The sequence below is a fragment of the Muscardinus avellanarius genome, assembly GCF_963383645.1.
Source record: "Muscardinus avellanarius genome assembly, chromosome: 8".
Taxonomy (NCBI): domain Eukaryota; kingdom Metazoa; phylum Chordata; class Mammalia; order Rodentia; family Gliridae; genus Muscardinus; species Muscardinus avellanarius.
Window position 1 is genome coordinate 91078039 of NC_137794.1, and position 14878 is coordinate 91092916.

A 14878-nucleotide genomic window follows, 5' to 3' on the forward strand; every position below is an offset into this window, starting at 1 on the left:
AGGGTAGGGGGACTGGATTGGATTGTTAAATCTTGAAAGACTTTTCAAACTTTTTATCTTAAGTTTTGTGTTCATATTCTTTTACAAACGCAATATAAATTCTACAGATAGAAAGCGATATTGGTGTATCCTAAGTAACTAGCAAAAAGAAACAAGTCTCTTAACTCCACAAAACACATACAAAAGATGAATATCAAATTATAACACTATTTAAGAAACATTATTTTAGCCAAATTATCTTAGCCTTTCCCACTCGTTTAATCATATGAACACTGCCAAAACATGGGTTCCAAGCAGGGACAAGAACATGTCCTCTGGGTCCTTGTAGTGCAGGGCTTCTCTCCGCTCGCCTCCCCACTTCAGGCAGACGTGTAGAAGTACCTGGGCTTGGCTCTGCCCAGCAGGTCGTCTTCGTAGTTGGGGAGGCAGCAGAAGAAGAAGGCACAGCCGATCAGGATGATCGTGGCCGCCCATCCGAAGCCGTAGGCCCAGTTATAGATGTAAGTGACAGCGGGGTTGGCATGAAGATTGAAGGTCTGGGTGTATTTCACAGGGTAGATTACCAGGGAGATTATCTGGAACACAGCTGGAGAGGAGAAATAAATTCCAGGATAAGAATGCAGGAGTGAACGAATACACAGGAACAACAGGTTAACTCCTCTCCCACAAATACCTTCTTTTTTTTTTTTTTTTTTTTTTTTTTTGCAGTACTGGGGATGGAACCCAGGGGCATTCGACTTCTGAGCTACACCCCCAGCCCTATTGTTTATTCTTTATTTTGAAACAGGTTCTCACTGACTTGCAGAGGGCCTCACTATGTAGCTGATCATCCTCAAAGGATGATCCTCCTGTCTTAGCCTCCCAAATGCTGGGATTACAAGCAGCGCCACCACACCCGGCTAATGCCTACCTTTAAATAAGTATTAGGCCAGGCGTGGTGGCGCACCCTTGTAATCCCCACGCTTGGGAGGGGAAGACAGGAGGATAGCACAGGTTCAAAGCCAGTCTCCCTGGCTTAAGAGACCCTGTTTCCAAATAAAAATATAAAAATAGGTCTGGGAGTATAGCCTGGAGGTAGAAGGACTTCCAGGAACCCCAGTACCACCAAAAATATAAATAAATAAATAAATAAATAAATAGTCACATAAATATACTAACAACATGAAATACAGATAGAAAACATAGAATAAAGCTACTGGTACCTTTAAGTAAATAACTCTGAACTACAGTAAAAAGTGCCAAATTGTTTTGTATAATAAAAAGCAAGAGAGTCTCCTGTTTAATCTACGTATTTTCTGTGTACCAAGTACAGTTAATATATCCATTATTAGCAAAAAACACATTTATACATACATATATACATACACACAAATATGCATACACACATGTGCCTCAATATTGATATTCACTTATATACCATTGGGATGTTTATCAGCATTCCAATGACTAAATGAACCCAAGGTAGGATGATTAAAATGGAGGATCACCAGAAAAGCCAGAGAGGGGGTAAAGACTAAACAGAATGGAGAGACAGAGGGTGGGGAAGGACTCCCCAGCCTGAGAAATAGGAAGAATGAAAGAAGGGAGTGATAGAGCTCTTTAGGAACTTATAAAAGAGTGTGGGGGAAACACACACACACACACACACACACACATACACACACACACACACACACACACACACACACACACACACACAAGCCAAGAAGATTTCTAGGCTCTGGTGTAAGAGTCCCATTGTTACAGTTATGATGAATCATATTGACATTTTGAGGGCTTTAAAATAAACTATTGAGTCTACTTTTGTAGTCTTTTCAATAACAGTGCCTACTTTTATAAAGCCACTTTTAATATCACTTATGTACACTGCCATATCAAGCTCATTAAAGCACTATTCTCCAAAGGAGAGAGGGACCAACTGGCTGTGCCTTTGAAATGTATCGGGGAAGGTCTAGTCATCACAACCAACTTCTCTATTATCTTATTATTATTATTATTTTCTTTTTTGGTACTAGAGATGAAACCTAGGGGCATTCTACCTCTGAGCTATACTCCCAGGCCTCAAAACTTGCTGAGGCTGGCCGCAAACCTGTGATCCTCCTGTCTCAGCCTCCCAAGTACTAGGATTACAAGTGTACACCACCAAGCCTGATTGTTAATTTTTCTACCAGCTGTACAGATGTGTCTTCAGAAATTAGTTTCTTTATTCTCTTTTCTTTCTCTCTCTTTTTTTTTTTATTGGTGGGGTTACTGGGACATTCTATCTCCAAGCTATACATACCACCAGCACTATCTTATTTATTTTGAAACAGGGTTTAAGTTGCTAAGGGTCTCACTAAGTTGCTGAGGCTGGCCTCCAAGGGATGATCCTACCATCTCAGTCTCCCAAGTACTGGAATTAAGTGAGTGCCACCGTTCCTGGCTCCTTTTTTTCTCCTCCTCCTCCTCCTCCTCCTCCTCCTCCTCCTCCTCCTCCTCCTCTTCCTCCTCCTCCTCTTCTTCCTTTCTTTCTCTCTCTCTTGAACACTCTCTTTTCCCCTCCTCAGAAAATTCAGTTTTGTATCTGAGTCCAGCTCTGTAGCTGGGTCTTCTTCTTTCGTCAGGTATCTGGCCTAAATTCTTAGTTCTTTTTTTGTGTGTGTGGTACTGAGGGTGAAACCCAGGGGCTTTTCTACCTCCAGGCTATATTCCCAGACCTATTCTATACTTTTATTTGGAAACAGGGCCTCACTAAATTGCTGAGAGCCTCCCTCAATAGCTGAGGCTGGCTTTGAACCTGTGCAATCCTCCTGGCTCAGCCTCCCAAGCGCTGGGATTACAAGCATGCACCTCCACGCCCGACTCAACTTCTTAGCTCTTGTATTCCGCTAATAAAGGTTCACTCTGAGCCCCACTCACCTGCTCAACTAGATTTCTTCACATCACCTGTGTCTGAATCACTGTCCCCTGGCACAGCTCTATGCTCTGGATTCCAGCCCCAGCCCTTTTCTTTCCCACTGCAGAAAACCCTTTCATGAACCACCACAGCACAAGGCCACAAAATTCTTTCAGCATCAGAGACATTCAGGTCCCCTTAGCACAGGGGCCCCAGGAGGCCAAGACTGGGGATCCTTCTAGAGACCAGTGATTTCCAGATCTAATACAGTTCTGCTGCCTTCTGTGTTTGTCAGTGGATGGAGCCACCTAAAGAGAGACAAGGGCATGCAGAGGACAGCCTTGATCCAGGAATGGGGAGCACAGAACACTGTTCAAGGCGCAGGAGGTAAAGAATCCAGATTGGAAAACACCTCTCCCATCACTGCTGCAGAAGTAACACACTCAGAACGTGGGGCCCATTTCTGAGCAACACTCACAATGTTGGGGGGCCTGTTTCTGAGTAACACAATGTGGGGGCCCATTTCTGAGAACAGATCAGCAACTGTAATTTTCAAGCATCTTTCTGGTGGGAGGAATATGAGTCCACTAAAGCCTCTTGAATATAGTAATAAAGAATTGCTGCGCCCATCTTACCAGCCAGGGCCAGGAGGCCCCCGATCACTCGCAGGAACACAAGCATCTGGGGTCCACAGAGGGCGAAGAAGGAGAGGATGAAACAGATGACCAGGATGATGAAGCCACAGAAGAGCATGGCAGCAGCCGCTCTCCCCCATGCTATAAGAAAAAGGAACGACATTCATAAGTCACGCCTGTCAATTAAGTACTGCTTATCAAATATCACTAGGGATTTTTTTCCCCACTAGCTAAATGTGGTTTTTTCTTTGACAATACTTAAGCATCTCCACACTTCAAGATAAGACAAGGCAATCATATGTCAGACATTAATATACTGAGAACCAAGAGTGTTTTTCTCCGCTCAGCTTTTGGGCAGATGTTTTATCTCTCAAATAAAAATTTAGCTTCTTTGAACTATTTCTCATGCAATAAATTTGCCATGTAATTTTTTGTGTGGTACTGAGGATAGAACCCAGGGGCATTCTACCTCCCAGCTATACCCCCAGCTCTATTTTTAATTCTTTATTTTGAAACAAGGTCTCAGAAAGTTGCGAAGAGCCCCACTAAGTAGCTCAGGCTGTTGGAGAACCTGTGATCCTGCTGTCTCAGCCTCCCAAGTACTGGAATTTCAAGACTGGGGCACCATGACCAGCTAAATATAAATTTAAAAAGCTTACCCAAGTTATAAGACAATGTAACCATAGTAAACAGTCTTGATACTGAATAATTTAAATGATAAACCTTTAGAAAATGTTTCAAATATCTTTAGAAGATCTTTGTTTTGTATTAATGTCTGGTTTAAACCAAATATAACCACTGAACATATGTATTTACAACTAGACAGAAATGCTAAATAAAATAATTTAATTATAAAGAAAAAGATACAATTCCATAGCAAGTTTGGTAGCGAATAACCTTTCTAAATTTCTGCCTAAAACTTCATTTCTGAAGTACCCAGAATTTATTGCACAAGAGTTCTTAATTACTAACCATGCCCTCCCACCCCCAAAAAGAAACAAGAGGGCCCTATAGCTCTGTGTCCTGCTCTCCACCAAGGGAGGTCCATGACATACATGCATAATTCCAGCCAACAATTCCTCTCATTTCACCAAAGCGCTGATCTCTAAAATCTTTTCACTTACAACCTCATCTCTAGTGACAAAAAACTAACTTTTCGGGATGTGCATTAGCTCATTGGCCCGTCACAACAGCTTCATAAGGCTCATACTATTCTCATTTCTGGTTTAGAAATGAGAAGATACTCAGGCTTGAGAGTTCAATCAACCTGCCCATAGCTAGTAAGTCATCATTTCCAACCTGTATGGATCCAAAACATAAATTTGTAAAAGATGTAATTTATATACCATAAACATACCCCTTTTAAGTGTTTAATTCCATAGTTTTTGCTATCTTCACAGGGTTGTGCAACTAACATCATCAATAATGAAAGAACTATTCTTATTATCCCCAAATGAAACCTTGTATCCATGAGCAATCACACCTCACTCCCTCTTCCGCCGCTCCTGCAATTGCAGGAAAAATCTTGAGAAAAATCTTTTTCTCTAAAAGGGCTTATTCTGGATGTTTTCCATAAAGGGAACCATAAACTATGTGACCTTTTTGTGACTGGCTTCTTTTACTAAACATGGTCGTTTCTTTTAAACCTTATCTGTGTTATTGCCTGAATCAGTGTTTAATCTTTTAAAATAATATTATATTATGGAAGTATCCCATGTTATGTTAATTATTTTTTTTTAATTTGAAACAGGGTCTGGCTAAGTTGCTAAGGGTATTGCTATGTAGCTAAGGCTGGCCTTGAATCTGCAATCCTTGGCCTCCGAAGTACTGGAATTACAGGTACACACCCCACACCCGCCCCGCGCTATGTTTATACAGTCATTTGTTCTTGGAAGGACTTGTACTCATAACCTACTACTCTTTATTGTATTTGAAAAGGAGACTCTTACTGCCTGTCTCTCTGCTCTGACTTCTACACTCTAACACAGAACAGCTGACAATACCCTCTTAATTCTAGGCCACTTCAGTGGTCAGGGTAAAACAAAGATACAGGCTGGCAGGAAGAGGGAGGACTTTGGAGTCTGCTGCCTGTCATGTACACCCCGCCTCTGCCACCCGTAGCCACCCACCGGCCGCCTCCTGTTAACACAGGCTAATCTGCTTCATTGCAACATTTTTGTGACATGAGTGTGTCTGTGTGAAAATCATCCATTTTCATCCCCCTGACTCACTGCCCAAAAAAGTTCCTCCTCTATTCTTGTAGCTTTTCTCCAGCCCCTCAAGTTTTTGTTTTACTGTATTCGGAAGCTTCTGTGCCTTCCCATAATGATCATCCGCCAGTGATCCAGAACACGTTTATACGGTCACCTCTTCCATATCTCATGACTTAACATGAAACAAACCAGAGCTGAGTTCTCCTGTTCCCTCCCCCAATTTCCACACTGCCTCCAGGGCTTCCTCTAAACATGAACGACGGACACAAAACAGATTATTAGGGGGAAGAAACGCTCTTCCAGGCCTCAGAAATACTGCATTTGGCCACATTCACTCCCTAGTAGAACTGGTCAGAGGGGCTGAAACACTGCATGATTCAGTCCAGTTTTATATTTACAGGCTTTATTAATTCCCTCCAAATCTTCTTGCTTTTTTCATCTGATCAATGAGAGTTGGGGGATAAGATTAACATAGGAATGTTTAAATTTATCATAGAGTAGAGCCCAAATGTGAGCTTTCTAAGTCTCTCACTTTTGCCTTAAGAACATTAAGAAAACTTGGTTTTTTGTTTTTGTTTGTTTTTGTTTTGTTTTTGGTAGTCCTGGAGCTTGAACCCAGGAACATTTTACCTCCGAGCAACACCCCCAGCCCTATTTTTAATTCTTTATTTTGAAACAGGGTCTCACTAAGGTGAGGAAGGCTTCACTAAGTAGCCGAGGCTGGCTGTGATCCTGTGATTCTTTTCTCAATCTCCCAAGTACTGTGATTACAGCCTGTGCCACCACACCAGGCCTAAGAAAACTTCTAGGAGGGAAAGGATTATTTATTCACCAGACCTTCCCAAAGAATAACCCATAGACCATAATGTTACATCAAGCAGTAGTGCTTATTAAAAATAGAGATTACTCTACTTCCCTCCAGCTTTGAGAGATGGAATCTGCATTTTAGTAGTACTGTGATTTGTACACCCATACTAAAGTTCTAGAACAGCTGAAATGAATGATTAAATTTCTTATAGCCGGGCGTGGTGGTGCATGCTTGTAATCCCCGCGCTTGGAAGGCAGAGACAGGATCGCACTGGTTCAGAGCCAGCCTCACTGGCTTAAAAGACCCTGTTTCCTAATAAAAAAAATATATAAAATAGGTCTGGGAGTGTAGCCCAGAGGTAGAAGGGCTTCCAGAAACCCCAGTACCACACACACACACACACAAAATTCTTATAAAATAAATATAGCCTTACCAAAAGGAGCATATAATTTCACTATGTGCCCTCTGTCCATTGCAGTCTCATTTCTATATTTTTGTGATTACTGCCACTATTAACATTAATTAAATAAATCATTAAATTCAAATAAGCAAAAATTAATTTTTTTTCTCTTATGAGTTCACAGGTTTGAGTTATGCAACAAAGGCAACATACCTCTATGTGTCTGCAGAGGAATGCAAACATAAAGAAAACATACTGCATAGCAAATGTGAATTTACAAGAAAAATCATCTAACAAGGAACATACTTTAATAACCAAACTTTTACAATTATAGATTCAGGTTTGAAGAGCCTAGCTAAATAAGTTATGTATAATATTGCTATAAAGAGTAATACGAATTTTGCCTGTTTACTTGAGGAAAATTAAAACAGATTATTGCTATTTTTACTTTCTCCAACATTTTAACTGAAGTATAATTTATGCTTAGTTACAGGTTCTCGGAAGAAATAATAATAATAATAATAATAATAATAATAATAATAATACAGTAAGCAAATTCACCTAACCTTACACGAACAAGCAAACCTATACACAAATGAATCATTTAAAGAATTTTTTCTATTAAATCTGTTCAGTTAACATCTTGCTTATTTAAAATGCTGAGTCTAAAGAAAATCAAGGGGAAAAATGAAGCAACATTTTGTCTTGAGAAAGGCTGCCTTGGTCACGGAACATGTAAAACCTGCTCCTTACTGCACAGAAACACCCACGTTGAATCATTTAACAATCATTTAGACAGAAACCTTGGCATGAGTTTAAAGGTTCTAAAGGATGAATGTCAGACCTCCCCATACAACTCAGGGTGCCTTCCCATGTCAGTGAGTGTTTTGTTCTTAAAATGATGAGATGGAACATCTCGGGTCTGAGCAGGGAACTGGAGCCCCAGTCTGCTAAGAGAACTATGAGTCTCACAAACTCAGAGCCCAGCCATTCTCCATGACATCCATGTTATGAAGCCTTTATCCCAAGTAGATTTGGTCTCACTTAATTACCTAGAAGATGCCTAATACCTATAAATTTATCCAACCCTTGGAAACTATTTATATTTTCTATTATACCGTGATCTAAATTATAGCATATTACCAACCCCAATGGAAAACAATCATTTTTTAAAACTTGTCCTAAGGCTACTTCTTTTGTGTTTAACAGATGGACCCAAGTTCATCAAAGGCAGACTTCATCTTTATTCTGTACACAGGTCTGTCCTTCATTGCTATTTTACACACCAAATTTTACTGCCTTTCCTAATTGTATCCACGTGTGTCCGTGTGTACACGGGGTTGGGGGAGTGAGTCTGCTCATCCTTGTTATTCTCTGAGTTAAGACCACAAGAAGTAAGCAGTACTCTAGGTGAATGGATGACGTTTATTTGTGGGTATTTTTGCTTGTTTTATTTCCTTAAGGAAAGACCAACTTGATATTTCATGTATGTACTCTACATGTGTCTCAAGTTTACTTTGTACGTACTTGAAGAACATTATGTTAAAAAGAAGCCAGCAGCTTTTTAAGTCTATTTTCAAATAAGAGTCATCAAAGGTCCATTTAGATACAACAAGATACCAAATTTTGCTATCTCTTGCAAAGATTCAATATTAAATAAAGAACATAGAAACTATTTAATAGCCCTGATGAAAGTGAGATTTTCCTGAGAAATTTTTTTTTTTTTTTTTTTTTTTTTTTTTTTGCTGGTACTGGGGACACACTCCCAGACCTATTTTATATTTTTATTTGGAAACAGGATCTCTTAAGTCAGCACGGCTGACTTGGAACCTGCGCGATCCTCCTGTCTCTGCCTCCCAAGCGTGAGGATTACAAACGTGTGCCACCACACCTGGCCAAGAAGTTTTTTAAGGTTTTGGTTTTTTTTTTGTTTTTTTTTTTGTTTTTTGCCTGTATTAGGAAATATATCCTGTATCTTTTCCCCAGAAATTACATAGGAAAACATGAGGTTACAAAGCAAATATGGGTAGAAGGAGACTAATAAAAATAACTGATGAGAGAGAGAAAATAAAATAAATAGATACTTTGAGGGTCAAACTAGAAATGATAAACTGAATCCTGGGTGGGAGGAAAGCAATTTAATTGTAAGACAAGAATACTACAATATTTTTAACACTGTTGGTACTATTTTAGAGACTATTTACTAATATATCCCTCAAAGTTACTGTTTCTTGCAAAATTTGCTGCATTCTTCAGGAGTCTTACATGCAGACACAAAACATATACCAAAATGATCTTACCTAGAGATAAATGTAAGCATAGATGCATGCTAGATTCAAAACACTATTTTGCATAATCAGTGAGGAGGTCCTCTACAGTGACTTGGCCAATGCTACCAAAACTCAAAAGTGCCAGGGAGCCCTGCATGGTGGTGCATGCTTGTACTCCCAGCATTTGGGAGGCTGGGACTGGAGGATCACATGGACAGCCTCCACTACTTAGTGAACCCCTTTGCAACTCAATGAGACACTGTTTCAAAAAATATAGAATAAAAATAGGGCTGGGGGTGTAGCTTGGAGGTAGAATGCCCCTAGGCTCCATCCCCAGTACCTCAAAAAAATAAATAGTAATAATAATAGTGCTTGGGGACCTGTTAAAAAATAGATTTTGATTGGTCTGGGACAATGAATGTCCAGTAACCTCCAAATCCTGCTGATGCGGCTGATATGCAACATTTGGAGAAGCAAAAATCCAAAAGGTAACTAAGAGCGTGCCTGCCAAATAAGCCACCATTCTGCAGGAGTTCTGGAAGGCAGTGAAGAAAGGCTCAGCAGAGGAATAGGAGGAGAGCGGTGGGGGTGGAAAGTGAGCAGGGCAGAGCTGGTGTGAGATTCTTCACATACTCCACATTTTCTCCTACAGCTGGAGAAACTGTTGGAGATGACTACTGACCCCCTCGTGTGCTTTACACAACTATCATACTTTACCACTTGACGTCTTCTTTTATGTAATCAATGAATATAGAAGAACCATCCTCTATAAGAAGAGGTGAAACAGGACATTTTACCCCAAGACACGATTATCTAGCAGAGAATCTGGGATCTACCCAAGTAGTTGAGATCTGTCAAGTAGAAGGAAGCTGGAAAGTAGAATTACAGGGAAGCGCATTTCAGCTCAGTTGGTCTAAGACAAATGCTTGTAAACAAAGAGCATCATTTGGAAACGGCATTAAGTTGCCAAACAGAAATGGCTCTCATGTTAATGGCGGAGGGGACTCTGGGGACCACTCGAACCGGGTGTACTTCCATTCCCTCCAGAGTCTAAGAGTCCAGGAGTCTGTGGCTTTACAGGGTGGACACAAGTTGGCTCACTAAAGGGACCGAGGCTCTTCGGGGGTGGTTACTGCTGAGCACAACTAATGTGCAGAAAGCTAGCCTACATCACTGGTTACTTTTAGATTTAAATTATTAAATCAACAAAATGGTCAACCTTTTAATTTGCTGTGTAAGGATGTGAAGAACCACTAAGAGTAATGCATCTACTGGTGCCTGATTTTTTTCTATTATTTATTTACTTATTTATTTATTTATGCTAGGAATTGAACCCTGGAGCATTCTACCTCTGAGCCTCACCTCCAGCCCTGTTTTTTTTTTTTTTTTTTTTTTGGTGGTACTGGGGTTCCTGGAAGCCCTTGTACACCAGGGCTACACTCCCAGACATACATATATATATATATATATATATTTTTTTTTTTTAATTTGGAAACAGTCTCATAAGCCTGCAAGGCTGGCTGCGAACCAGCGCGATCCTCCTGTCTCCGCCTCCCAAGCTTGGGGATCACAAGCGTGCGCCACCACGCCTGGCCCCCTGGTTTGTTTCTTACTCGGAAACAGTCTCTCCGGCTAAGTTGCTGCGGTTACTGTTGAACCTGAGATTCTCCTGTAGCAGCCTCTCAAGCACTGGGGTAACAGCCATGGACCACCACACCCAACTAATGCCTGACTTCAAAAATCCAGAGCAGCGCACGACTTTATCCCAGCACCCTCTCCCCGGAACCACAAGAGCGTAATCTCAAAATGAAGTCAAGTTGAATTTGGCTAATGTCAACTGTTGACTCTGTACTTATTTTTCTCGTTTTCTATGCTTTTAAGAACCAGAGGGTTTGCTGATCTAAAACTATGTCACCTACTAACAAAGGATATTTAGGGACTAGAAAAAAATAAAATTAAAATATTCCATAGAATACTCTGATTCTTTGACTTGTCGAAGAGTGATTTCTGTCAAAACACACTCGATGTTTTCCATGGCACTCAAAGGGTATCTGTGATTAAACGCACGCACACACACACACACACACACGCACACGCGCATGCACACAAACAAGGCTCTGCATTTTTTAGCTCAGCATTCAAGACATTAACTTCTCCATTTTTCTTTCTGGTGCATAAACTCATCTCCACTATTTCTCAACCTGAGAAGCTGGAGCTGGCCCAGGATTTGAAACCCACCTAACGGATGCGTAAAATATTTTCGGATAGATTTGTCCTTCGAACTTGAATGTGCAAGTTTAACTCTGCACACTTTATTGACAGGTGAAACCTGATCATTTCCATCATAAATCTAGATTTTCTTTTCCTCCCTGAGCAATATAAACCAAGACATGCAAACGGGTATCTGTTAAGCTAGGTTTTAGTTTAGTTGACGCTGTCACATAAAAGAAGAGATTCAGAGTATAATTTGGCTCACTCGAAAGAAAAAATGAGATCGGTTCTTCACAAAAACCAATGACGGTGAAGAATAGAATATTTTGCTTTTTACCTTTCTAAGAAATTATTTGCCTTTATAAAAAAAATCTATATTCTTTCATTTTATTGACAGTACTCGTCAGGGATAACCCGTGTCTTTACCACCAACATAAACATATTAACATTATGAATATCACCCAATAAACGAGATGGACAAACACCATAATGAAAAGGCCTGCTTTCTTAATAATTACAATAGCAAATAAAAGGATTTATGTCGGGGCTGGGATGTAGCTCAGTGGCAAAGCACCGGCTTTGTAGGTGTGGCGCTCTGGGTTCGATACCCGGTTCCAAAAAGACAAAAAAAAAAAAAAAAAAAAAAAAAAAGAACCCCTTTAAAAAGATTTATGTCCTAGTACGCATCAAGTTTTGTGCACATTTAATTGTCAATATTGAGATAATTTTAATCAGAGCCATTCATCCGATACCGTGTGATTTATACCTATGTGGGTGTGTGTAAACTGTTTACTGCATTTGAGATAAAGTATGAGCTCATGTAAATATTGTTTTCAGCAGGCTTTACTGAGCTATCTGAAAACTGATAGAGTTCAGAGATGCCTAGATAATGCGTTGAGCTCATAGGAGTGCTCAATTTCTACACCTGGTGGCAAAATTAGCCACCGGGGCATGCAGGGGAGGGCAGCAAGAAGCTTTAGCTCACCTTGGTCTACAGCGGCAGGACCTCTCCGGTGCCTTCCTATCTACCATCTTCTTCCCATAGCCACCCCAGGACGGCCACATCTGCGATTTGATTCTAAGCCTTGAGTAAGAGCCCTGTCTCTCACCTTCTGGCACTCCATTACTTTGCAAGGCCAACAGGAGTAACCCAGTTAAGATGCTAACTCCATGCCGGATGAATGAAAACCTGGTGTGCAGCCTCCCAGAGTTACTAACAGATTTTTCAAGATGCACCTGGAAAACTGAGCTTCCCCGAAAGCCAATTTCTATAGCCAATCAAAACGAACTATACACTGGACAGGTGTTTTCTTAACAGTGAAAAAGTTCATGCTTCAGATTTCTCTTTAATTAAAAAGAAAGACTAGAAACACACCTGATTATTCCCTTCCAAATACAAAGTACTCTGGAGGCTGCAACAGTCACCAGTCACGCCCTAAAAGGTGAGCTCACCTTGCAAGGCAGAGAAACATAAACAGGGCCTTGTGCCTGTTTCCCAAGAAGGCTGTGGCTGCAGCCAGGGCCCTCCAGGCCAGATCATGTCCCAGCAAGAGCTGATCATGGTTCTGCCAGCTTACTTCATATGCAAAGGATTTCTGAGTATTCTCTGGATCTGTATGAGTCTTTGGGGGTGAGGTGTAATTACCAAAGTCTGTTTTAAAAGCTCACAAGCGACCTGTTAAGTCCTCTACGAGAGACTGAGTTTCAATGCATTTTACCTAGAAGACAGAGTTGTATTTTTTCCAAGTAATTAATTCCCTTAAAAAAAAAACTCAGAAGAAACTTGGGATAATATTACAATGCTTGGCAGGCAGAACGTTTGCGTGTGTGGTTCAGAGAAGAAAAATACAAGCTTTAAGGAAGGCGGGAATTCCCTTCTTGATATTTTTATAACCTGCCTACTAGTGACAAGGCTCCTTTTAAGAGACAGTTCATCGTGGGAACTTCCAACTGATTCTACAACAGATAAGCTGTCCCAAGCCACTGGTACACAATGGTTGGAAGCCCGGGGCTGTTTTAGGGAAGGGGTCAACTCAATGGCAATGGCGGATGAAAGAAAAGAAAAAAAAAAAAAACAGTAGTTTTCTGTGTCCATTAAAATTATAAAGCTCAGCTGGTGAGGCCTCATTTGTCACTAAGCTTTTTATTATCTTTACCTATCTCCCCTCCCCCACATTGTTCATCAAGACGGACCCCAGCCATTATTCATATCTACCTTAAGGGAGAGGGGATTTCTCTGGAAAGAAAATGCCCCTTCCTATAAGAAACGACTTCTGTCTGTCAACCAGTCAAGTACTGAGGCTTCCTCCAGGCTGGAAAAGTCCACCCCTCCATCTGCGGGGTCTCCAGTTGGTCAACTCTGCTTCACTTTGCTGGGATAGAAGATGGATTTGCTCTTCAGATATTAAGTCACATTAAAATAAATGAATTTTCAAAGCACAATGCCGTGCCAAAAGGACACTCCCTGGAACAAGAGCTAACAAGAACTCGCTCAACTGGCGAAATACTGCAGGTTCTACTGAAATCAGAACTGGTAAACTTCGAAAAGGCTTTCTTCATTTAAAAAGAAAAGTTTCCTTCACTAAGATCAAGTTAAAAGAATCCACTTATATTAGAGGAGGAATGTTAGATGAAAACTTACATTTTAAACATAAGAATAGAAGAGGAAGAAAAGTGGAGAAAAGTTGGGTACGTCTCCAAGGAAATATACTTTATTATATTTACTCATCTAAACCTTTCCAATGGCTGAAATCTCCTTATGCAGGTAACCAACAAACCCTAGTGAAACCACACGGTTTAAACGAAGGCCATTTTCTTTCGGTTTTGAGCCTGGTTTTGGCTACACAAAGCTGCCTGCATCTGACTCGGGTCAAATGCGAGATTCCTGCGTCCTAAACCTTTCCCGGCCTTTTAAAGCAGCCGGGATCCCAGAAGGCCTAGGGAGGGCCCTTTTAGGCGGGCTGTCCTGGACCGCAGCCCCGAGGGCTTCCTGGAGGCGGCAGCGGCACTCACCGTAGTCCATGAGGCTCTGGCAGCCCTCGTCGTAGGACCCGCTGCCGCCCCCCTCGGAAAAGCATCTCCACCAGAGCGAGGAGGTCTGGGCGTGGGTGCTCGACTGCAGCCAGCCGCGGCCGGCCAGGGCGATGATGTCGAAGGCGATGGCGCTGAGCAGCAGCAGGGGCAGAATCCACCTGCAGCGCTCGCAGGCCAGGCCGCAGCGCAGCATGTCGACGGTCGGTGGCGGCGGAGCGGGGAGCGGCGCGGGGGCTCGGGAGCGGCGGAGAGTGGCCCGCGAGCCCGGGCGCAGCCACAAAAGGGAAGAGGACGCGGCCCCGGGCGGCCCCACCTCGACTCGGTGACTCAGAGCGCCGCCCACACCTGCCGCCGCCCAGGGCGCTGGGCTCGGGCGGGCGCGGCCAGGCGGGCGAGGCGGGGGCCCGGGGTCCGGGCTGGGGGCCCACCCTCC

General features: G+C 41.9%; 1 protein-coding gene across 1 annotated transcript; it reads right to left on the reverse strand.

Moving 5' to 3' along the window:
• Positions 1-359: 359 nt before the first annotated feature.
• Positions 360-14638, reverse strand: PERP (p53 apoptosis effector related to PMP22; the record flags this gene model as incomplete). The annotated part of the gene is made up of 3 exons (XM_080699881.1): positions 360-586; positions 3511-3651; positions 14425-14638. 3 exons carry the CDS (start codon positions 14636-14638, stop codon positions 360-362), a joined length of 582 nt encoding a protein of 193 aa, XP_080556007.1.
• Positions 14639-14878: the final 240 nt, after the last annotated feature.